The sequence below is a fragment of the Komagataella phaffii genome, chromosome 4 (assembly GCF_000027005.1).
Source record: "Komagataella phaffii GS115 chromosome 4, complete sequence".
NCBI lineage: Eukaryota > Fungi > Ascomycota > Pichiomycetes > Pichiales > Pichiaceae > Komagataella > Komagataella phaffii.
In genome coordinates, this window is record NC_012966.1 from 1,540,591 (window position 1) to 1,563,566 (window position 22,976).

At 42.0% G+C, this 22,976-nt stretch overlaps 13 protein-coding genes across 13 annotated transcripts; 6 read left to right on the plus strand and 7 right to left on the minus strand.

Annotated features, from left to right (window-relative positions):
* Positions 1–117: 117 nt before the first annotated feature.
* PAS_chr4_0816 (Neutral trehalase, degrades trehalose) lies at positions 118–2,463 on the minus strand (the record flags this gene model as incomplete). Its single annotated transcript, XM_002494221.1, has 1 exon — positions 118–2,463. One exon carries the CDS (start codon positions 2,461–2,463, stop codon positions 118–120), a length of 2,346 nt encoding a protein of 781 aa, XP_002494266.1.
* Positions 2,464–2,701: 238 nt separating this feature from the next.
* PAS_chr4_0817 (Ran GTPase binding protein) lies at positions 2,702–3,370 on the plus strand (the record flags this gene model as incomplete). Its single annotated transcript, XM_002494222.1, has 1 exon — positions 2,702–3,370. One exon carries the CDS (start codon positions 2,702–2,704, stop codon positions 3,368–3,370), a length of 669 nt encoding a protein of 222 aa, XP_002494267.1.
* A 130-nt stretch (positions 3,371–3,500) lies between these two features.
* On the minus strand, positions 3,501–4,343 carry PAS_chr4_0818 (Cis-prenyltransferase involved in dolichol synthesis; the record flags this gene model as incomplete). The annotated part of the gene is made up of 1 exon (XM_002494223.1): positions 3,501–4,343. One exon carries the CDS (start codon positions 4,341–4,343, stop codon positions 3,501–3,503), a length of 843 nt encoding a protein of 280 aa, XP_002494268.1.
* Positions 4,344–4,518: 175 nt separating this feature from the next.
* Positions 4,519–5,988, plus strand: PAS_chr4_0819 (Hexaprenyl pyrophosphate synthetase; the record flags this gene model as incomplete). The annotated part of the gene is made up of 1 exon (XM_002494224.1): positions 4,519–5,988. One exon carries the CDS (start codon positions 4,519–4,521, stop codon positions 5,986–5,988), a length of 1,470 nt encoding a protein of 489 aa, XP_002494269.1.
* Positions 5,989–6,113: 125 nt separating this feature from the next.
* On the plus strand, positions 6,114–7,064 carry PAS_chr4_0820 (uncharacterized protein; the record flags this gene model as incomplete). The annotated part of the gene is made up of 1 exon (XM_002494225.1): positions 6,114–7,064. One exon carries the CDS (start codon positions 6,114–6,116, stop codon positions 7,062–7,064), a length of 951 nt encoding a protein of 316 aa, XP_002494270.1.
* A 96-nt stretch (positions 7,065–7,160) lies between these two features.
* On the minus strand, positions 7,161–9,152 carry PAS_chr4_0821 (Alcohol oxidase; the record flags this gene model as incomplete). Its single annotated transcript, XM_002494226.1, has 1 exon — positions 7,161–9,152. The coding sequence occupies one exon, from the start codon at positions 9,150–9,152 to the stop codon at positions 7,161–7,163; it is 1,992 nt and encodes a 663-aa protein (XP_002494271.1).
* A 998-nt stretch (positions 9,153–10,150) lies between these two features.
* On the plus strand, positions 10,151–11,479 carry PAS_chr4_0823 (Polyamine oxidase, converts spermine to spermidine; the record flags this gene model as incomplete). Its single annotated transcript, XM_002494227.1, has 1 exon — positions 10,151–11,479. One exon carries the CDS (start codon positions 10,151–10,153, stop codon positions 11,477–11,479), a length of 1,329 nt encoding a protein of 442 aa, XP_002494272.1.
* Positions 11,480–11,486: 7 nt separating this feature from the next.
* Positions 11,487–13,049, minus strand: PAS_chr4_0824 (Protein required for resistance to the antifungal drug ciclopirox olamine; the record flags this gene model as incomplete). Its single annotated transcript, XM_002494228.1, has 1 exon — positions 11,487–13,049. The coding sequence occupies one exon, from the start codon at positions 13,047–13,049 to the stop codon at positions 11,487–11,489; it is 1,563 nt and encodes a 520-aa protein (XP_002494273.1).
* A 2,247-nt stretch (positions 13,050–15,296) lies between these two features.
* Positions 15,297–16,304, minus strand: PAS_chr4_0826 (RNA polymerase subunit, common to RNA polymerase I and III; the record flags this gene model as incomplete). Its single annotated transcript, XM_002494229.1, has 1 exon — positions 15,297–16,304. One exon carries the CDS (start codon positions 16,302–16,304, stop codon positions 15,297–15,299), a length of 1,008 nt encoding a protein of 335 aa, XP_002494274.1.
* A 176-nt stretch (positions 16,305–16,480) lies between these two features.
* Positions 16,481–17,941, plus strand: PAS_chr4_0827 (Hypothetical protein; the record flags this gene model as incomplete). Its single annotated transcript, XM_002494230.1, has 1 exon — positions 16,481–17,941. The coding sequence occupies one exon, from the start codon at positions 16,481–16,483 to the stop codon at positions 17,939–17,941; it is 1,461 nt and encodes a 486-aa protein (XP_002494275.1).
* Positions 17,942–18,767: 826 nt separating this feature from the next.
* PAS_chr4_0828 (Myo-inositol transporter with strong similarity to the minor myo-inositol transporter Itr2p) lies at positions 18,768–20,645 on the plus strand (the record flags this gene model as incomplete). Its single annotated transcript, XM_002494231.1, has 1 exon — positions 18,768–20,645. The coding sequence occupies one exon, from the start codon at positions 18,768–18,770 to the stop codon at positions 20,643–20,645; it is 1,878 nt and encodes a 625-aa protein (XP_002494276.1).
* A 25-nt stretch (positions 20,646–20,670) lies between these two features.
* Positions 20,671–21,387, minus strand: PAS_chr4_0829 (uncharacterized protein; the record flags this gene model as incomplete). Its single annotated transcript, XM_002494232.1, has 1 exon — positions 20,671–21,387. One exon carries the CDS (start codon positions 21,385–21,387, stop codon positions 20,671–20,673), a length of 717 nt encoding a protein of 238 aa, XP_002494277.1.
* Positions 21,388–21,558: 171 nt separating this feature from the next.
* Positions 21,559–22,950, minus strand: PAS_chr4_0830 (Kynurenine 3-mono oxygenase; the record flags this gene model as incomplete). The annotated part of the gene is made up of 1 exon (XM_002494233.1): positions 21,559–22,950. One exon carries the CDS (start codon positions 22,948–22,950, stop codon positions 21,559–21,561), a length of 1,392 nt encoding a protein of 463 aa, XP_002494278.1.
* Positions 22,951–22,976: the final 26 nt, after the last annotated feature.

A 22,976-nucleotide genomic window follows, 5' to 3' on the forward strand; every position in this document is an offset into this window, starting at 1 on the left:
AGTCTACAAGGTTTCTGGGGGTTGTCCCTCCTAGGAACCGCCGCCCCCTATCACAATGAAAATGTTGTATGTATTTGTCGCCTATTTCTGCTATTTCTGCGGGGAAACCGTATACTTCTAGTTTGACTTGACTATCTCGTTACATGGCCTTAGGCCATAACTTGCGCGTTCCCAAGGTTTGAGCTTCCTGAAAAATACATCAGGGGACGTAACGGCGCCTATCGCACGGATGCCTTGGACATCTAAGTAGGTTAATCCCAAAATAAAAGAGGCATTGACCCAGCCAAACCCTTCAGTGGCTACTCCTTTAAAATCGGCACCTTGATTCCCGTATTCAGCATCAACCTTGTGGGGGCTAGTACCAGTGGTTACGTCATATTTTTCAACTACGATACCGTTATAATCCACAAATGCCTTGGTCATTAGGTATAGCCAACGGTAACAAAGGCGTTTGGTATGACCACGGAAGCCGTACTTGTCAAGTCCTACCCAAGCTAGGATTTGCTGTGGCGCCCATCCATAAGGGTAGTCCCATTGTCTACTGGGCCTTTCTAATCCCACACGTCCTCGGGATGCCAGAGTACCAGCGACAAGACCACCAAATTCCTCAAATTTAGATAGAGACTTATCCACCATTAACTGAGCTTGTTCTTGAGAACTGCATCCGGCCCACATTGGCCAAAAAGTGGTTACACTCTCATAACGATGTTGCTTTTTCAACTTGAGATTATAATCAAAATAAATACCCTCTTCTTCGTTCCAAAGGTACTTGTCCATCCTTTCCTTTCGAAGTTCAGCACGCTTGGTCCATTCAGCGCTGTGCTCGACGCTGTTTTCAGTGACCAGTTCGTCATTGAAATGCTCTTTGATAATCTTGGCAATGTCTACCTCGTACTTATAAAGTAGTGCGTTCAAGTCCACAGTTGCCAGACTGGCACAAATTCCTTCCAATCTATAAGAAGTATCGTGTCCACTTTCTCTCACTGCACGGTCATGAAGGAAGTATTCATCGAGTTCAGGCTCGACTATGGTATGATTGTTGTATAGCTCATAGAACTCTTCTATAGAGACTCCATGCTTCTTAGCATATGGAGTCAAAAGTGTAGTAAAGTGTGTTGATTCGGTTTCAGGAGGAATACCTACTCCCTGTGGGTGGTAACATGACAATCCTGTAGTCTTGTCTAATCTAGGCTCGCAACACCATACGGTCTTATATTCGCATATGGCCGCGCAAAATGTACGTCTAAGAAAGTACTCGGCATCTTGTAAAGATTTTTCAGTATCTTCTTCATTCTGATGGGCATGCTCAACCATGGCCTCGTAAACCATGATTCCAAAATCAGTTAAAAATGGGGGCTGTGAGCGGCCCAAGTAGTAGGACCTGTTAGCATTGAGGATCATTCCATAATGACGGATTTCATAGATGAAATTCTCCACCATTCCTCGAGCAAGATCCAACATTCCGTCCTTGAGTAAACCTAATGCCATCATGTAAGAATCCCAGCCATATAATTCGTTGAATCTGCCTCCAGGAACCACATATGGATATCCTTCTAGGGTAATTCCACCCTGGCCATCAGGCACCTTATGGGTTGCGAGAGCAAGAAGTCCCGGAGTACCGTTAATAGATTTGACATACTCCGGATCAATCACTTCATTCAAATACCTAACATCTAGCCGGGCCCCTCCGACGGCCTCATTTTTTCGTGCAATTTCTAGATAGAACTCATATTGCTCCGGGTCATCATGTGGAACGTAGATACGAGGGATCCGGCCATCGGGGGTGTCAATTTTGGTGTCTTGAGCGATCTCGGCCACATTGCCACTTCCAACTTGACGGGTCAAGTTTTTCCAGAAAGAATGAGAAATCAACCTTCGAAGTCTCTTGACTGGGTTCTCATTCAATCTAGCTTCATCTAGCACCATCTGATTTCGGCCGAAACGTTTCGCGATAGTTAGTTCCTGCAATAAGTTTGATAGCATATATGTTCCTCGAATATCAGTTTGTCGGTATCCGTTTGAATTGGCAGTTCCAACTCTCAAAACCTTCGGTCCAGTGTCCTCGATAGTGATCTGACAATTGGAATCGCTATCTTCATTCTTCAAGAGATCTCGTAATGTCTCATCAATATCGCTAATGAAAAACCTTCTGTTAACCAGAGTATCATTAGATCCTCTTCTTTGAAGGTGAACCTTGCTGAAGGCGTCATCTTCGTGCACCATTGGCCGATTAAATCTGTTCTCGACAGCTGAAAGTGTTCTTGTACGACCAATCTTTGACCTAGTACTTGCGCGTGCAATATCAGTGGCGGGTCCATAGTATTGAGAGGGCTCAGAGAATGGATCAATGAACCCCGAGTTGGATCCAGTAGAGAAAGTTCTGGTATGATGAGGTTGTTGCAAGCCGTCTGGGACGTCGACGGCTACGCTGTGTGGGCGTTCAATTGCGTTGCCGTCCTGCATTGATGAATGTTGTATGCGGTATGTTATAAGGCTGTAAAATGGAAATAGATAAGAGGCAAAAGCAAGTTTCTTAATTTTTGAAGTCAGGTCAGGCAGTTCGCGTATGTGGGGGGGCAGGAGAAGCCACCAAGCAAAATAGCAAAGTTCCTTCCCCCAGAAGCTCCTTCGCGAAGGGATCAAAATGTCAAAGAGAACCAAAACGAACAAATTTTTCTTGAAAACACGCATAACAGAGTCAATGTCTGAACAAAAGCAAGAAAACAAGCCAGCTGAAGAGTCCAAGCCAGCCGAAACTCAGACTTCTTCCACTTTGAATTCCTTTTCTGGAACTCGGACTCCTCCTACTTCCAATGTCTTCTCTATGTTCGGTGGAAAGAAGAAGGAAACTGAAACTTCTAAGGAAGACAAGGAAGCTGAGGTCTCCAAAGAATCTGAAGCCTCCAGCGAGCCAAAGGCTGACAAAGAAGAGGAGCCAGAATCACCAGATATTCATTTCGATCCTATTGTCAAACTAGAAAAAGTGGAAGTGAAAACACTCGAAGAGAATGAGGAGGTATTGTACAAAGTTCGTGCTAAGTTGTTCCGTTTTGACCAAGAAGGTAAGGAATGGAAGGAAAGAGGTGTTGGAGATGCTAAGTTCTTAAAGAACAAGGAAACTGGAAAAGTTCGTCTTTTGATGCGTAGAGACAAGGTTCTCAAAGTATGCGCCAATCACTTCATTTCCCCTGACTTCACCTTGAAGCCAAACGTCGGTTCAGACCGTTCATGGGTTTACTCAGTAACCGCCGATGTTTCTGAGGGTAAGCCAGAAGCCCAAACTTTTGCCATCCGTTTTGGTAACAAGGAAAATGCTGACGGATTCAAGAAGGAATTTGAGAAAGCTCAAGAGATTAACAAGACCAAATAATGAATGCTAACAATTGTGTATTATCCTATTTCCCTTTTCCTGCGAATTTGTTTTGCTATATTCTTGAGAACATTACTGATTAGATTGGTTTTTCTCTATTTCTTGTGTTCCCGGTGGGATTGTTCCTTAATCAGGTTGATTTTTCTTTCTCTTTTTTGGTCTCTTTCTTACCTCTGTACTTTTTCCTACCATAAGTTCTATTGAAACTCCATTTTAAAAGCAATAGACACATTTGCATTGTACCAAACTCTGGCCACAATGTGTCTATTATCTCAATATCACAATGCTCTTGATGACACTGCCACAACAGAAAATCACTGATCCTACGAACTCCAGAACTTCTGATTAGCAAGTCTAAAGGAGGTTGATCGCCTGTGTACAGGTTGTTTGTGATCATGTCCTCGGTGATATCACCGGGCTCAATGAGTCCTTTCTTGACGTTCTCCAGTATATTGACTATGGTTGTCGTTATTTCGTGTCTAGATGTATACGAGAAACAAACGTTTAGCACAGCTTTCGAGTTATTGGCTGTAGTTCTTTCTGCTTCCTCCAGACATTCCACCACATCACGAGGCAACAACGATTTGTCTCCAAGAGTACGTATCTTGATCCCATATTTTTCACACAGGTCACCTTTTTCAATCATCTGACCGAATCTCATCTTGGCTAGTTCCATTAACCAATCAACCTCGAATGAATTCCGTTTATAGTTTTCTATCGAAAAGGCAAATATCGTTGCAGACTTGACCCCACATTTGTAACACACTTGAAGTAACCTTGCGAGACTTTCAAATCCAGCATTATGGCCCTCTTTCACTTCGATTTGGTTAATACGAGCATATCTCCTGTTTCCATCCATAATAAACCCAATATGCTGAGGAACGGGTCCTGTGCGTACAACACTAGCAAATAATGAAGTACAATTCTCCAGGATCTGTTGATATCCTGGGAACGTGGACATCCAGTCGGGCATGACGTGTGAATACTATTGCTACTGGTAATACTGGAAAAATATCACTGGAAGGTGGAACCTGAGCGGGGGTACAATTGGAGACAGCTACTATTCGCGCATAGTGAACTGGTAGGAGGAGAGCCACCTTATACTCCGCCTAGCGGATTTGTGAGCCACACGTTCCATCCCTGCGAGCATGTACTCTTTACAGAGTCTCCCTCAATTTTTCATCAGGTTCCAAATGATGTCTGCCAGAATACCATGGGTCCTACGACAAATTCGTCACCAATCATCATGGCAAACGTCTATCAAGGCTGCTGAAGACATGGTTCGTGTGGAAGTGAAAAAGCAAGATCCTTTTTCCATTGTATCGAACGAAATGTCGACTTTGGCAAAGAACATTGCTAGAATTGTGGGATCAGGCCACCCTACCCTGAATAGAGTTTCATCCTACTACTTCGAAGCTGATGGGAAGAAGATACGCCCTTTGATAGTTCTACTTCTATCTCGTGCCGTTTCTTGCATTCCAGAGTCCAAAAGAAACCGGATTGAAATTGATCGTTATGATGTACTGGACCAGAAGGAATATGAAGGGACCCCCAAGTCCATGCTATTTGCAGGCAAGTCTGCTTTGGAATCCATATCTCCTTTGAACATTTTGCATGGAATCAATCCTTCTTTGATTTTGAATCCGCTGACCAGGGCTAACCTTCCATTACCAGACTTTGAAGACTCAGCTGTCAATAATGAAATTCTTCCCAAACAAAGAAGATTGGCCGAAGTAGTAGAAATGATTCATACTGCTTCATTGTTGCATGATGATGTTATTGATTTTTCTGACTCCCGCCGTGGAAGGCCTTCAGGAAACGTCGCATTCACTAACAAGATGGCTATTCTTGCTGGAGACTTTTTACTAGGAAGAGCCTCGGTAGAGCTTGGCCGACTGCGTAATTCTGAGGTGGTTGAGCTAATGTCAACGTCTATTGCTAATCTCGTGGAGGGAGAATTCATGCAATTGAAGAATACTGTTCTACAACCGGACATTACCATGGTCGAAGGAAATCCTACTCCTATTCCAGAAGCTACTGGTAAAGTACCAACAGAGATCAGTGAATATTCAGTTCCTGGTGCCATTGTTGATGGTAAACGAATCATCACTCATGAAGAGAACGTAAATGCCGCTTTCGACTATTATCTTCACAAAACTTACCTTAAAACCGCAGCATTGATTTCCAAGTCATCCAGGTCCACTGCTATCTTAGCAGGTTGTCAAGAAGAGGTCATCAACAATTGTTACAGATTTGGGCGTAATCTTGGTTTGTGTTTTCAGATCGTTGACGATATGTTGGACTACACAACCACAGCTGAACAACTCGGCAAGCCTGCTGGTGCAGATCTCCAACTGGGCTTGGCCACAGCTCCAATTCTCTATGCTTGGAAAAATGACCCCAGTCTCGGACCTCTGATAGCACGTAATTTCTCAAAGCCTGGTGATGTTGAGACTGCCAAAACGGCCGTTATAAAGAATGACGGGGTTGAGAAGACTCGTGTGTTGGCCAGTAAATATAGAGATCAAGCACTTGAAGCTTTACGAACGCTTCCCGAAAGTGGAGCCCGTTCGGTATTAGAATTTGTGACTAACAGTGTTCTTACTAGAACCAAATAGATTAGCTGTTTTGCCCTAATGTACATAGATCTTGAGATAAATTTCACGTTTAAAATCAGCGTACCTTTTTCTCGATATCGCATCTCCGCAAATTTCTCTAAAACAAGATAGTGCCCCTCAAGTTGATGAGGATCAGACTACGAGCTGATTTGGGGTTTAATACAGGCAGACATACTTGTCCTTTAACGTTTAAAGAGTTTAGATTGGTATTATCGTCTGGCTCGTCAAGATTATTTAGATCAAAGACTAGATTTATTCATACAAAGATGACCTCAAAACACGAGCACACTATTGTCAGTTTCAAGACCGCACTGGCTTGGATCAATAGTAGACAAACAACTTTGATTTCTCTGGATTCGGAATGGTTTGAACGAAATAGCAACGTTGTCACTGAAGTTGGCATCAGTATCTACAAACCCTACATACCTCTTGAAGGTCCAGAAGGTAAGCATTTGCCCGCTCCATTCCTACCCGACATATCCACTCTACATTTTATAGTTCAAGGCACCGAAAAAGTTCGAAACAAGAAGTTTGTTCCTGATAACAAGGATTTCTTTATTGGTGGGACTTCATTTACTGTCTCCAAGAAGGACATTTCTGCTGTCATAACCGAGATAGTCTCACAGTTCGAGTCTACTGATGACCAAAAGTCAGAGAAATTTACCATGAAATCTCCTCCTCCGGTTGCTTTAGTTGGGCATAATCTGATAGGAGACCTCAAGACACTGAAGAATGCGGGTATCACCATTCCCATACTTCCAATCATAGATACTCGAGAATTATGGCTTAATCAAGTGAATACATCAAAGTCAAACTTAAAATACATTCTTCGCAGGCTTGGCTTGCCACATAGTTTTCTTCACAATGCTGCAAATGACGCTTATTATACCCTTTTGGCATCGTTGAAGCTTGCACAAACGAACGTCTCACTTAATCTTCTGTACTCTGAAGAGGAGTGGGAAATACCAAGAAAAACATCAAACTCGAATGATTTTCCCAAACCCCTACCACAAGATATTCATCAGCTGCGAGATAGGCTGATCAGGAGCAAGCTCGTACGAGAAGAAACAAAATGACAAAAAAAATCCTATACTATATAGGTTACAAATAAAAAAGTAATCAAAAATGAAGCCTGCATCTCTCAGGCAAATGGCATTCTGACATCCTCTTGATTAGAATCTAGCAAGACCGGTCTTCTCGTAAGTGCCCAACTTGAACTGAGGAACAGTCATGTCTAAGGCCTCACCAGAGTATCCTAAATCTTCTCCAACCAAAGTGGCAGTCTTTTCACCGATCAAAAGAGCGGTGGTGTAGGTGTTACAACCAACATTGTCTGGGCACACGGACAAGTCACCAACCTTCAAGCCCTTGACTCCGTAAACGTTGGATCTGTGGTCCAAAACACCACCCCATTTGACGATCTTGGAACCTTCTCTTGGACCGATGGAACAGGTTCCCAGACAGTGCCATGTGGTCTCAGTGTGCTCACGAATGTAGTTCTCAATGGCCTTGTCATCCTCCTCATCGTACTCGATGTCTGGATGAAGCTCGACCTGGTTCGAAGTAACGTGGCCTTCGTTCTTTGCAGTTGGCTTCTTCAAAGGTTGAGTCCAAGAACCGTGAGCAAGACCAGCAGACAAGTTCAAAGGTCCACCGTAGGCATTAGAGGTCTCCAAATCCATTTCCAAGGCTCTGGCCTCGGATGAGTATGGGAACAGAGGGTGGTGAGAAGTGACCTCACCGGCAAAGTGGTCCATTCTTCTAGCGGTTTCTCTAGACTTCTTGTAAGCCCAAACCATAGGAGCCATGTCTCTTTCATCGTTCATGAAACCTGGGTCGAAGTCTGGAGCTGCGTATGGGTCTGGGGAGGTAATGTGAATGGAACCTCTGGAGAATGGGTATTCCAAGAAGTGGAACATAGTCATGTACTTTCCAGGAGGAATCTTGGTGTGGTCACCGAAGAAACCAGCAATGATGGAGTAGTGCATAACTGGCTTGTCTGGCTTGTCTTCGAAGTATTCTCTGTAACCCTCCTGGAAGGATTCGTCCATTTGAGAGAGTTCTTCTGGTGTTGGTCTGATCTTGACACCAGCTTCGATACCGTTAGTGGCAAGAGGACCAGTACCATTGGCGTACCATTGGTCAAAGACTCTCTTTTGAATCTCAGCATCACCACGGACGAAGTCATCGAAAGACTCGTACTGAGGCTTGATTCTGTAAGGACTGAAGAAACAGTAGTGGTCTTGGAAGTTTCTTCCGACACCTGGCAAGTTGACCAAAGGCTTAACACCAGCGGCTCTCAACTTGATTGGGTCACCAAAACCGGATCTTTGCAAAACCAATGGAGAGGAGATGGTACCACAAGACAAAACGATTTGCTTTCTAGCACGGTAGATCTTGTGACTTGGCTTCTTTGGGTTCAAAGGCTTGCTTGGAACGGTTCTAACAGCAGCAGCTCTTCCGTCTTCGACAATAATTTTGTCGACCTTCGTGTTACAGATCAAGTACAAGTTGTCGTGGTTTCTCATAGTAGAGTGGACAAATGCATGAGCAGAGTCGGAACGACGACCAGTGTCTCTGTTGATCCACTTCAACCAGTGTTCAGCACCGTGAGCAGTAACCAAGTCTTCCAAGTCGTCAACGTATGGAATACCTTGGGACTCAGAAGCCCTCAAGAAGTCCTGGCAAACTGGGTAGGTGTAGTTACCGAAAGAAACCTTGATTGGACCTTCGAAACCGTGAATGTCAGGGTTGTTGCAAGCTCTTTGGTAGGTCTCAGTCTTTTTCATCAATGGAAGCAAGTCCTTGGTTTTCCAGCCCTCGGCTTGGAAGTCATCGTAATCAGAAGCAGAACCTCTGGTGTACATCATGAAGTTGATAGAAGAACCACCACCCAAGACGTTAGCACATGGAACAATGGCTCTTCTACCATTCAAGTGAGGAGATGGGTTAGAAGTGTAGAAGGAAGCAGTCTTGGAGTCCAACTTCATGTTTCTTGGGTAAATACCTGGAAGGTAGACCCATGGGTTGTTGAGGTTGTTCTCACCTGCTTCGATAAGACCAACTTTCAAGGAGTGGTCCAAGTTTGCCAATCTTCCGGCAATACAGGATCCACTGGATCCACCACCTAGAACTAGGATATCAAACTCTTCGGGGATAGCCATCGTTTCGAATAATTAGTTGTTTTTTGATCTTCTCAAGTTGTCGTTAAAAGTCGTTAAAATCAAAAGCTTGTCAATTGGAACCAGTCGCAATTATGAAAGTAAGCTAATAATGATGATAAAAAAAAAGGTTTAAGACAGGGCAGCTTCCTTCTGTTTATATATTGCTGTCAAGTAGGGGTTAGAACAGTTAAATTTTGATCATGAACGTTAGGCTATCAGCAGTATTCCCACCAGAATCTTGGAAGCATACAATGTGGAGACAATGCATAATCATCCAAAAAGCGGGTGTTTCCCCATTTGCGTTTCGGCACAGGTGCACCGGGGTTCAGAAGCGATAGAGAGACTGCGCTAAGCATTAATGAGATTATTTTTGAGCATTCGTCAATCAATACCAAACAAGACAAACGGTATGCCGACTTTTGGAAGTTTCTTTTTGACCAACTGGCCGTTAGCATTTCAACGAACCAAACTTAGTTCATCTTGGATGAGATCACGCTTTTGTCATATTAGGTTCCAAGACAGCGTTTAAACTGTCAGTTTTGGGCCATTTGGGGAACATGAAACTATTTGACCCCACACTCAGAAAGCCCTCATCTGGAGTGATGTTCGGGTGTAATGCGGAGCTTGTTGCATTCGGAAATAAACAAACATGAACCTCGCCAGGGGGGCCAGGATAGACAGGCTAATAAAGTCATGGTGTTAGTAGCCTAATAGAAGGAATTGGAATGAGCGAGCTCCAATCAAGCCCAATAACTGGGCTGGTTTTTCGATGGCAAAAGTGGGTGTTGAGGAGAAGAGGAGTGGAGGTCCTGCGTTTGCAACGGTCTGCTGCTAGTGTATCCCCTCCTGTTGCGTTTGGCACTTATGTGTGAGAATGGACCTGTGGATGTCGGATGGCAAAAAGGTTTCATTCAACCTTTCGTCTTTGGATGTTAGATCTCGAATAATAACTGTTATTTTTCAGTGTTCCCGATCTGCGTCTATTTCACAATACCAACATGAGTCAACCAAATCCAAATGTCATCATTGTAGGCGCTGGGATTTCAGGCATCAAAGCTGCAGTCGATCTCAAAAGCAATGGCGTGAATGCGTTGATTTTAGAGGGTAGGGACCGTATTGGAGGTAGGTTGGTTGCGACTCATGAAACCTCAGTCTCATTGGATTTGGGGGCATCCTGGTTTCATCGTGTTCCTGACAATGTCCTATATGAGAAAGTTATCAATAAAGAATACAAGTCTCCGGTTGAATTTACCTTTGATGACTCGAATGTCAAAATTATGGCCAAGCCAGTAGATTTGTTGCCATTTTGGCAGTTTGTCAAGTCCCAGCCTCAAGACGACACCTTACGGAATTTTGTTTATAAGTACTTGCAAACTACAAAGCTTAATGAAGTTGATACCCAAGATTTTATTAAGTTTGTTAGGGGTACCTCTGAGATTGGTGGTGCTGGCAATTGGTGTTATATATCCGGTAAGAATGCTGTCCCGCCGTCAGAAACTCAAGGCAGAGATGCCTTTGTCACCAGCACATATGCCCAAATTCTACAGCAAGAAGCTTCTTACTTGGACCCCTTTCAAATAATTACATCGTCCAAGGTCACCGAAATCATCAAAAACACTGCCAGCTCAACATATACAGTTAAGACCTCATCCGGAGTTACTTACTCCGCAGACTTTGTTATTGTGACGGTGCCTCTAGGGGTTCTCAAAAGTGATGACATTTCATTTACTCCTCCACTCCCTACATCTATTTCCAGCCAATTGAACAAAGTCCAAATGGGAAACATTGCGAAAGTAATATTTGAGTTTGAAACTGTTTTCTGGGATGAAACTGTGGACAAATGGCTTTTGTTTCCCGAAACACATCCGGAAGAGGGCAACAAATTTGGTCATTTGCCTTTAGAATATGAACCTTCCTCAAGTGAATTCACTGCTCTTGTTTGCAACATTTTCAAATCAAAAAGTGCTAAGATCCTAGTGACATTGGTTAGCGCTCCCATAGCTATATACCTTGAGGCTCACCCCCAGGAAGCCTGGAACCTTTTGAAACCGATGTACTCTCAGATTTCTGCGTGCGACGAATCCGAGATTCCTAAACCTGTTAAGCAGGTGGTAACATCCTGGTCGTTGGACCCATTTAGCAAGGGCTCTGTTTCTGCTACAGGTCCTGAGGATATTCCCCTCATTAAAGAGTTTATACAAGGAGTAGGAAACTTGCGCTTTGCCGGGGAACATACAAGTGATGTAGCCAGGACTCAAGCCCACGGGGCTTACCTCACTGGTCAACGAGAAGCCAGCTTTATTATTAGAGATATATATAAATGTTGAATGTAGATTAATAGTTTTCTCCTAATTGCTCTAAAACCCTAGCCCTGGTCCGTTCTTCTTCCTCCTGCGAAACTTTTACCTGAAAAAACCCCCTCCATTCGTCTACATTGAAGTTCCTTGCCCAAGGGAGTCCCTTAGCCATTCCACTGTCTTCGATGTCTAGTCTGCTTAAAAATTGTTTAGCTGCACAGTTTTCCAGGAAGTATGCTGGGAAATCACTCTCCAACCACATGACTCGTCTCAGTCTGAGTACCTCTAACTTCTGGAGGGCTAGTAAATTTGCGATTATATCCTTCTCTGTGACCTTTTCCCAAACATGCAGCGTCGAATCAAACATTGAATACACAGTATCGGACAAAAATATAGGCTTCCCATCTACCACTTGTTGCTTAGGGTGGTCCAGTAACATAGTCGAATGCACAGGTATCCTATTAGAGCCCCGTCCGGTTTGCCAATCAAAAGTGCTAAACGATAGGACTTGGTAATCATGACTCAAAGATATGCCACTGAAGTCAACAAACTTGAGGTTGGGACACAATTGTAAGAGATGGATGATATAGCCAATAGGAATATCCTTGGAGCACCAGTAGTTACTAAAGAAACTATTCTCCAAAGGGTGAGGTGTCGAAAAAGGCTTTCTGTTGTCTGTGTGTTTTTCTGGTAGCTTCTTTACATAGTTCACTTTGCCGGGATCCTTCTCATGGTTCTGAGATAGTTTGCGGAATTGCGATTTCAACTTATTGAATAGCCTATCGCTTTCCTTCGCCGAGCAGTTAGTATAAGATCTCCCCAAGTCATTGGTAAAAGGTGTTGCCTTCTGTTCATACAGAGAAGTGTGAGATAAGCGACGTTCGTTTGTGGATCGATTTGAAGAGGTAGTGAACCGGGCACCATAGACCGGATGATCACGAAATTTCCAGTCCCTCCATCCGGCTAACGGTTCCAAATGCTGATTCCTTAGTGCTAAGTCTTTGATATAGTAGCCTTCATCCGATAAATCAACCCCTGGCCTTACTTTCGACAGATCTAAGCTCTTCAAGTGGAGTGCCAATTCCTGATGGTTTAACAAAGTATATACAAATTGAGCAAGCCTGTAGGTGGAAGTAATGTAAGGGTCTCTGTATAATACTGGGGTAACAGCGGCCTTCAATTTCTTAGAAACGTACAAGCAATGAATCAAAGTAATTCTGTCATCGACGTAGGACATAACAATGGATAATACTTCTGTCGGTAACGATTCCAGTGACTTTGGAGGGGCTCGTACGTTTGATATAGTGTTCATGGTAGAACGGATAGAGTGGATAGAAAATGAATCCGAAGTAGAACTCATCAATTTCTTCCTCTTTGTGTTGATTGGCTGCAACAGCGACTTGTACTTCATCTGGAACCTTTTCTTGGTGTTTTCCTTGACCAAGGAGAGAGGATAATAGCCACTAGGGAAAGACAAGGGAGGATCATTCTCCTGACTGTGAATCAATTGATGAGTAACATAATCATACTGCGTATTCGGGGATAACAAAGAACGATAAGGTGGCAAATGATTCTGATAATAGCTCAGGTAATCTGTCATCAAATTTGAAATATCAACTGGTCTTTGTTTGTAATTGTTATCAGGTTAGCTTTCTTGATCGTGATCAGTGAATAGAGTGATATGTGGGATATCTGTGGTGCAAGGATGTTCTCCATAACAACATATACTAATTGTTATTGCTACGATGATATTCAAGGTAATAGTACTGCTCACAGCTCGGATGAACGAACTGTTCATGCTATACATTGGCGCTCTTTGTGTGTTCTTGGCTTGATCTTTTTTTGGGGCTATTTTGTTCCATTCTATGCTATTTTTTCTTGATTTTTATTCACTATTACTGGTCACAATACATTGATTATGTAAGGGGCTTGTCATCTGAACGTTATTTTGTATACAACATAGGGAGACCATGCGGGGAGCAGCCCTTTGGGAAAAAATCGTACATTCGGAAAGGCGCACTGCACTGCACAGTGGAAAACATATGGAGTGTCCCCGTTTGTCTACGGCACAAAGGATTGGCAACCTAGAGAGAGAGAGAGATTCTCCACTCAAGACAGTAAATAGAGCTGTCGTGATTGGCTAGGGTTTACTTAAATTGTTAACAAACTGTCACACCTTAGTTATCTTGAGTTAACCAGCAGTCTTGGTTATTACAATTGTGTGATGGTGAGTAATGTGGTTCAAAAGGGTGAGTTTTCCTAGGGAAAATACTGGCAAAGACACCTAAGAACTACAAGATATATAAATCTGTTAGAAAAAGGACACCTAAATAATGAAAGACTTTGATCTTGAGTGGCCCTCCTGATACATATATCAAGATAGAGGGGCATCATGATACAAATTGTATCTGTCGAAATTATTCGACCTTTCCTTTTAGTAACTCAAGTCACGATAAGTGTTAGCATCATCAGGTGTAAGGATTAAATCTTTTGTTCCAGGTCTTGATGCATTTTTCAGCCCATTAGCAATCAGAATTTAGGGTTACTAGGTTGCTGCAGCTTGATACCTATATATGTTCCTATTCTTTCGTTATTTCTTACGTTATGTTTGAGCATTAACCTTCTACTTACATTCTGACATTCACAGATCTCTTTTTTTGCATTCTGGATTTAACTGGTTCGTTTTAAATCCTGATGTTCTAGAAGCCCAGAACCATACCATGCAAAATCGTAACACCTGTCGACGAGATCATTCTGTCAACAAAACTATACTTGCTACATCTTCTTGCTCATCTTATCCAATGTTGAGGTGTACGCGATTAATAGGAATTCCTGTTTCCTTCTAATGTATCCTCCCGCGAGACCCTCTAGCCTCCACCTCGCTCCTACCAATCCTTCGCACCCTTTACGTATCCAGATATTTGATCCACAATCATCGCCCTCACCAGAATGATCCCCTTAGATAAAGAGTTTGAGTTGAACAACCAAAGAGTCCTAACAAAACGCAAGATTGAGTACAGAGCGAACTTTGTTACCCTCGTGGACATAGTATGCTATGTGGTTCTTCTCACGATATACTTCAAAGATAATTCCTTTCTTCGACTTTTAGTACGAACAATAGTACAGGTTGCAATTTCCAATCCTTTCCCTATCGACATTCCGTTGTCAGGCAGAACAATGCCTTTTAAGAAAATGTATTCTAAAAAGCTTCTTCAGGTGGTGGAGTTCTCCAATTTACTCTGTTTGGCTGCACATATCTTCATGACACCTACCCATACACAGTCTTACACTTCGGGACTTGAGAGGTATCTGGATACCTACAACTATGGAGGCATTGCAGTTCATTTGATTGGAGAAAAATACATAGATAATTGGCTTGTGGAAAGAGTTTTCCTTTTATTCAACGACTTGATGCTATTTGGGTTACAATTTTTGTTGTTCTATGTGACTTGTTGTGTAAACCAGAATGTTCTTCCGGAAGATGGTAATGAGGAGTGCACAGAACCTTCAGAGATTGTGAATGAAATAGCAGAACCAAATGAAAGAGTTGATAATCCGATCCAGGATATTACAGAAACAGATACACCTATCCTTCTAGGTGAGGAGCTAGAGCAAGACATAGAAGACTCAAAAGAATACGACGGTTACACCGGCAATATAAAACTTTTCGATTGTGATCCACTACATACTATCTCCACAATCAGAAAATTCAATAGACATAACGTGGGAGACATTGAGGAAGGCCAAGGGGATGGAACTTTGGGGGAGATGCCAGGTAGTTTTGAAATGATTACTGGCAATAGACTGCATAACATTGTATAGCATATGAATGAAATTAATATAATTTTTAGTTCATGTTCCCGATCGGACAATTTTTGAGGTATTCCGCTTTATTCTTCAAAATTCTAACACTTTTGAAGAAAATCTCTTCTGGAGGCATACAGCCAGTGCTTTCTACGTTGAAAATGAAATGATCTCTTTGTCTTGCCAGCTTAACTTTTCCTTCAAATTCAGGGTGTCTCAAACATTCTCGTGAAACTGTGTCTCTTCTAGCATCCTTGACTACAGCTTGGCCATTTTCAATGGCAATGACTCCTTTGGGGAAACATTTTTGAAATTTTTCTGCATCTTTACCAGTGATGGGCTGTGTAATATTAATTACCGGTAACAGTCTGTAACTGGCAGTGCAAACTGGTGAAAATTTGGCGTGATCTGATCCCAACCCTAAGATACAGTGAGCTTTCAATGAAATTTCCTGTCCCGGTCGTAGTTTGGCGATTACAATATCAGGATCAGCGGCAACCACCGGAGAATCGGCAAAAGTTTCCACCTGACGACCCTGAGGTTCAAACTTCAGGTCTCTAGAGTAAACGATTGAGTTTCTGTATAAGTTTTCTGGATCATTGTTATTCTTTGCTGGGTGTGGATTCTTGGTACAAGCGACATTAAGTGATATTACTACTGTATTTTCGTCAGTGAAACGTTCACTCTCTTCCACGCCTCGATCCACCCAACTTAGGCGATCGGGATCTATCTGCAAAGGTACTAGACCTATTCTTGAGGCTAGAACTTCATCCTGGATAACTGACGAGTTATTATTAATGTAAACATGTTCGACAGAAACCGAAGGTACCTCACTGATCATGATTCTACGGAACGCATTGGCAATTGATGTATCTATGTGTATAAGATCAAAATTCAGCGTCCGGTCTGTTCTGTAGCCAACTTTAATTTCCAAAGTGTCTTTGAATTTTTGAAGGTCCCATGCATAATCAGTATTGCTGTCGTATCCTGGAAAATCCGTAGAGCTAACATTAGTTACCCTGTCCTTCTCAATATTGACTAAGTTGGACATTTCTAGTTCAAAGAGTACTCTACAGAAAAACTAACATAAAAAAAAAAAAAAAAAAACCAATCTAGGCTGCGCGAACTGGGACTAAACATCCATACATTATAGTGGGAACCCTCTGGCTAATCTGTAATCTCACAAACACATCAACCTCGAAGGAAAGGCTTTGTTGAACCAGTCAGATGGAGACAGTAGGCATTGAATCATTTGGGGGGACGCTTCCAGAAGTCCCTGAGAAGGATGCTGCAATTTCTTCTCCAACAAGCGATAACAGATATTCCGGTTGGAAGGGATTAGACGATTATCTGATCCAATCTGGGTATAATGGGTATCAGGAATTTTACGATTATATGAGTGATGAAGGGATGACGTGCGATGATAATATATATCGGGATCTGATTCTAAAGAAGCTGAAAGTTTTAAATCCAGAAGAAAAATGGGCCAATATTATTTTAAAGTACGATCAGTTAGTAGCCACTGGCTTGAAGTTCGATAGGGACGAATTGGATTCAAATGTGGAACTAAAGTTTCTCCTGTTTCTGAGAGTAACGAATGCCCTTAAGATATCTGATTTGTTATATGATGATTCTGATGACAAGATTGAGGATGTATCCACGGCATTGAACTCCAGGATGCTCAGTCTCACAGGGTTGGCAAACTCTCCTCATGAAGATCAAGTTAAACTAGCATTGATCAAACTGAGCCATATTCAGTCGGATATACCTTCTCTCTTTGTTTTGAAAACTGCTGATTATCTTTGTACTCTTTCAGGGGACCCTGAGCTCAACCAAGCTTTGATGAAGGATGCTTTCAAGGTCTTGTTTGCTGTCAACTTCCAGTTCAACAATTATTTTCAATTTGCTGGAAGTGATCCGAACGAACTTTTCAAGTTTCAGCTACTAAGAGTGTTAGAAGCCAATTGCCCTAAGCTATTTGGAAAATTGGTCGAAAAATTGGGCGACAATCTGATTGATTTCTTACAGGAATGGGTTAACGAGGATTCCTTTTGGATAAAGATTCTTGAATCCGACCATTTTTCTAATGTTATTGATGATATAATTCTTCAAAGTTTCAAAGTTCTTGTCCTGTATATTGTCCAATCTTTGTATTCGACTCAAGACGTTATCATAGAGAAGTTGGGAATACTAACCGAAAAGGAAGAATACATTCAACTTCTAAACGAGTTTATCTCGATTTCCGAGAGTTCTTTTACCAATTTGAGTTTCCAGAATTTGTTCACATACGAAGCCGAATTTAACTCTCTTAAACAACCCTTGAGTGAGCATATCACAAAGAAATCAAGGCTAATACGGAGTTTGAAGACCAAGAATCACCAATTAATGGTGAATAAACAGAGGAAACAGACCCAATTCAATGATTTATTGGCAAATTACCAACAGTTGAACGAAGAAAAGATGAACAATGAGCTTTTAGTAGAAAGGCTGAATCGGGAAAATTCTAATTTGACAAAAGAGATACAAGCTAAACAAGACCAGCTGGACGGTTACCTCTCAAATTACGACGTGATCAAGACTACCAACGATCGTAATAAGGAAATGGATCTTATGAATAATGGTCTGAAGAAAGATATGGAGCAAATCACCAAAAAGATTCAGGAGCTACAAGTAAAACTGAAAAGGTAATTAGATTACAGACTTATCAGATAATTCAATTTCCCCGGCAAATCTCGTGTTTCTCATTTCTCTTGGCAAGATATACATTACTCTTGTAGTTCGTACCTGACCGAGTTCGGTCATGCAAGCAACTATTGCAATTTTCCTGTTTATGTACCCTTGTTGCTTAGGTCACTCTAAAACCCTTCTTTCCCGGAAAAACCTTCCGGGAAATCTCTACAGATTGCCAAGTCGGATTAATAATGTGAGACGTTATGTCTTAGCATATATATAAGCCTCCGTGAATCATGTATAGCCATACCACCCATATCTCTATTCTTGAAGAGGCTTGCCGGCTTGCCGTGAAAATACTTTTATTTGTATTTGTTTACTTCTTTCATACGTGGTGAATACCAAAGACAAAACAAGCAACTAAAATTATTTTTCCAGCATATGACGTCTGACGTCATCATATCATGCACCTCCCCCACCAGCTCGCCTTATTTTTATGTCCTCCACAATCAGATATATCTGTTTTGCCGAACGTCTTGTAGTAATACAATTCAGAGCAGACTTGGCGGGATAACTAGCTCTAGTTGACAAATAAAAGAATTAGTTGTTTTCATCTTGGAGAGCAGGTGGGATCTTTTTCCGTGTTCATTTACATAAATTTTAAATACATTAAGGTTCGAAAAAAAAGCCAACTCCAGAAAAAATGATTCCGTGCGCATTTGAGGAATGTCTGAAACAGATTGCAGATTGCATTGTCTCCGCAATAAAAATAACCTGTAAATTCAGCTGTATAAAAAACCCCCGTTTTGCTGTCCTCTACCCTCTCTATTAAAGTTTTATAGACATGTCTAACACTAAAGAAACAGGTTTGTTTGAAACCGGTTCAACATCATCAGAAAACGAAAAGCAATCCATTTCAGACAATGAAATAGCAGAAAGCTTAGATCAGCAAAATATCTTGACACAGTACAGTGAAGAAGACGTTATGTCTATGGGGAGAAACTATGCTATCAAACATGGTTTGGACCCCGATCTGTTTGCAAAAGGAGCTGCGATTGCTAGAAATCCCATAGGTTACAACAGAATGGAGTTCCTTTCTCAGGAAGAAAAGGAGATTTTATATCAGGAAGAGCACCAAAAGTGGAAACTTCCCAAGAAGCTTTATTATCTGATCATAATGGCTTCCATGGGTGCATGTGTCCAGGGTATGGATGAGTCTGTCATCAATGGTGCAAATTTGACTTATCCTGCAGGTTTGGGAATTGGTAGCGACAGTGAAAGGGACTCTTGGCTGCAAGGTTTAGTAAACTCAGCACCGTACATATGCTGTGGTCTCATATCGTGTTGGATGACTGATGCCTGGAACGCTAGGCTGGGGCGAAAGTGGACCATCTTTTGGACATGCTTCATCTCAGCTATTACCTGTTTCTGGCAAGGATTCTGTAATACATGGTACCATTTGTTTATCGCCCGTTTCATGCTAGGGTTCGGAATTGGACCAAAGTCTGCAACTATTCCTGTTTACGCAGCAGAATGTGTCCCTCATAAAATCAGGGGAGCACTGGTAATGATGTGGCAAATGTGGACAGCTTTTGGGATCATGCTGGGCTACGTGTTCTCTCTGGCATTTCATAAAGTTCCTGACCATGGAATTGGAGGAGGTGGTTTAGCCTGGAGGTTGATGCTTGGTTCTGCCATGCTTCCAGCAATCGTGGTATGTCTCCAGGTTTGGTCCTGTCCAGAATCTCCAAGGTGGCTAATGGGTAAAGAAAGACATGCCGAAGCCTACGAATCTTTAAAAGTTTTAAGAAACCATCCTGTTCAAGCCGCTAGAGATACCTTCTACCAAAATGTTTTATTGATGGAAGAAAACTCTTACACATCTATGGGTTTCTTTGGCAAGTTGAAGGAAATGGTTGTCGTCAGAAGGAATAGAAATGGAGCCATGGGCGCTGGTATTGTCATGTTTATGCAGCAATTCTGCGGAATAAACGTCATTGCCTACTATTCTTCGTCTATTTTCGTTGAATCAGGATTCACTGAAACGTCGGCGTTATTGGCCTCTTGGGGATTCGGTATGATCAACTGGCTTTTTGCGCTTCCAGCTGTTTTCACTATTGATCTTGCTGGTAGGAGGACGCTTCTTCTGATTACCTTTCCATTAATGTCAATGATGCTGCTTCTGGCAGGGTTCTCTTTCTGGATCCCTGAAGAAAATGAAAAAGCAAGAGTTGGTGTTGTTTCTCTTGGTATTTATCTATTCGCAGCCATCTACTCTTCTGGAGAAGGTCCGGTTCCTTTCACATACTCAGCTGAGTGTGCCCCGTTATATATCCGTGATGTTGTGATGTCATTTGCTACTGCAACTTGTTGGTTCTTCAACAGTGTCTTAGCACTCACTTGGCCTTCTTTGAAAAATGCTTTCAAGGTGCAAGGTGCATTTGGTTTCTATGCTGCATGGAATATAGTAGGATTCTTTCTGGTATTGATGTTCCTACCAGAGACAAAGGGTTTGACGCTAGAAGAACTAGATGACGTTTTCGATGTGCCTACATGGCAGCATGCTTCATATCAGTTGAAAAAGATGTGGATTAACATTCAGAGAAATATCATCAGGAAGGACGTCGAACCTATGCCCCCGTTGTACAAACATCACAGAATGGCTCTTACTAATGCTCAATGGGAAGAAAAACACGAAGTGGAACTTGTTGAAAACGTCTAGTTTGTTGTCAACTATCGTAATTTCATTAAACTGTATCAAATACTTTAAGCCAAGATAAATACTTAAACCACTTTGGTTCCACTAGGACACATTGCGCAGTAGCAATTTTCGTAGACTCCTCTTGCCTGTCGTTATAAGATAGCGTTTCAATATTTCCCTTGATTATGCATTTTCTTCCCTTCGCTTCCATAAGCTGGCCCTTTAGAATCACTGTGGATCCAGGATCCACTTTGTTCTCAAAATTGATTGTCAGTTGGGCCGTCACACCCTTACCACTAGGCAATTTCTTGAATCCACATAGACACAACTGTTCATCTAAAAGAGTAGCAATCAGACCGTTGTGTATCTTATTGTCGCTTCCAACTAGGTCGCTTCCCAATTGGTAGAAAACACGAATTCTACCACCTTCTTCATCTAAAAACACAATTGGGTCTATCTCTAAATGTCTCTCTCCAGCCATAATCCCCTGGCTCACATGATTTTTCAACATTTGTTCGGGTAAAATTTCACTATGTGTGATTAACTTGTAACCTTCATCCTGAGCGTACGTCTGAAATGCTTTGCTTTGCCTTATACTTTGGATTACAACATCGTTATTGAATCTCTTCCCATACTTGAAAAGATTCTTTTGTCTTTCTACGTCAAACATTGTGAACGAAGTGGGCCATGGCCTCACCATTGTTACATATCCTCCTGCAAAGAAGGTACCGGCGAGTAGAATTCTGGAAGCAGCTTTAAACATTTGATTTATTAAGATGAGGGGGTGGAGAGGACATGGTGAAATCCTGGTCTAAAAGAGTTCGCGCGGTGCAAGACAGAACTTGAGTACGTCGCTTCTAGTCCCTTAGGTAAAAGAACTACGCAACGAAATGCGATACAAAAGATTTGTAACTGTATACAGGAGGCAATGAAATTAAATTTTGAGCCCTCTTTTGAGCCCGTATAATATGGCTACAGAAGCAGATAAAATTGTAACCCCACCGAATATGGAAACTAAACGATGTTGATTAGCTTCAATTTCCAGGGCCTCGTGGTATGGTATATCGTCTCTAAAAGATACCATGGTGTATAAAGGCAGCCAGTGATCACCTAGTAGTTTGTGTAAAAAACCGTCCGTTGCTTTCCGCAGTTTATACAAGTTTGATGTAACTTTGGCAGACATTTCATGGTAGTTAGCCAAGGCTAAACTCAGAATAGCTAACAAATCCTTGTGCCTAGTTTCAGTGAATGCCTCAAACGCGTCTTCAGAGACATGTTTGTATTTTTTGAGAAGCTCAGTTAAAACACGAACGTCTTCGAATCCGCAATTCATACCTTGACCATAAAACGGCACCATAGAATGCGCAGCATCCCCAATGATTATACACTTTCCCTTAAAATGATAAGGAGAACATGTGACCTGTAATAGAGATCCCTTAGGATTATTTTGAAAGGCACGCACTAGGCTTTTTTCACCAATAAGGTTCACTGCGTCAGGGAACTGGTCAGAGAAAAAAGATGAAATTTGCTCCTCGGTTCTCAGAGACTCTGTTAGCTTCCAGGGACCAAAAAAAGTGGACGTAAACGATCCATCAGTGTTGGGTAACGCAATTAACATGAAATCTACTCTGGGCCAGATGTGTAGATGGTTGGGAGAAATGGAAAACTTGTTGCTTGGATCATCGGATGGCGGAATGTATAACTCAACGTAACACTTGTCTATATATTGTGAAGAATAGTCCATCCTTACTTTCTTACCCAAAAAGGCCCTCGTAATAGAATGAGCTCCGTCAGCCCCTATCACCATGTCAAACTTCAAATGAACATCGTCGTTGGAGTTTTTGCGCCTGAAAGTAAGTTCAACCGGAGAATGTTCATCGTTGTCGTTACCAAAATCCATATTAACTAACTTGTGCTCAAACTTTGTCTGGATAGAGCCTTCATTTTTTGCTTCATCAAACAGTTCAATTTCGTGCAATAAGTTCTCGTTCAACACTCCCCTATCAATAGAGTAGATAGCATCACCGTAAAGCCCATATAACTGCTCTGCTTGGTTTCCTTTCAAATCGTGAATCATGCGGCCTTTCATTGGAAGAACATCTGCTAAAACTCGCTCAGCCATCTGAGGATCAATCATTCTCAGGGTTCTGATACCTCGATTACTAACTGCTAAATTAATAGATCTCAAGTTCTTATCCTCAGTATCTGCTAGCCTAGGATCCGCACGGAGCTCAAAAATCGTCACATTATATCCTTCATGTGCTAGTGATAATCCTGCAACTGCTCCTACGAGCCCAGCTCCAATAACTGCTACGTTTCCTTTCATTAATAGTCAAAAGAGTAGAGGAAAGT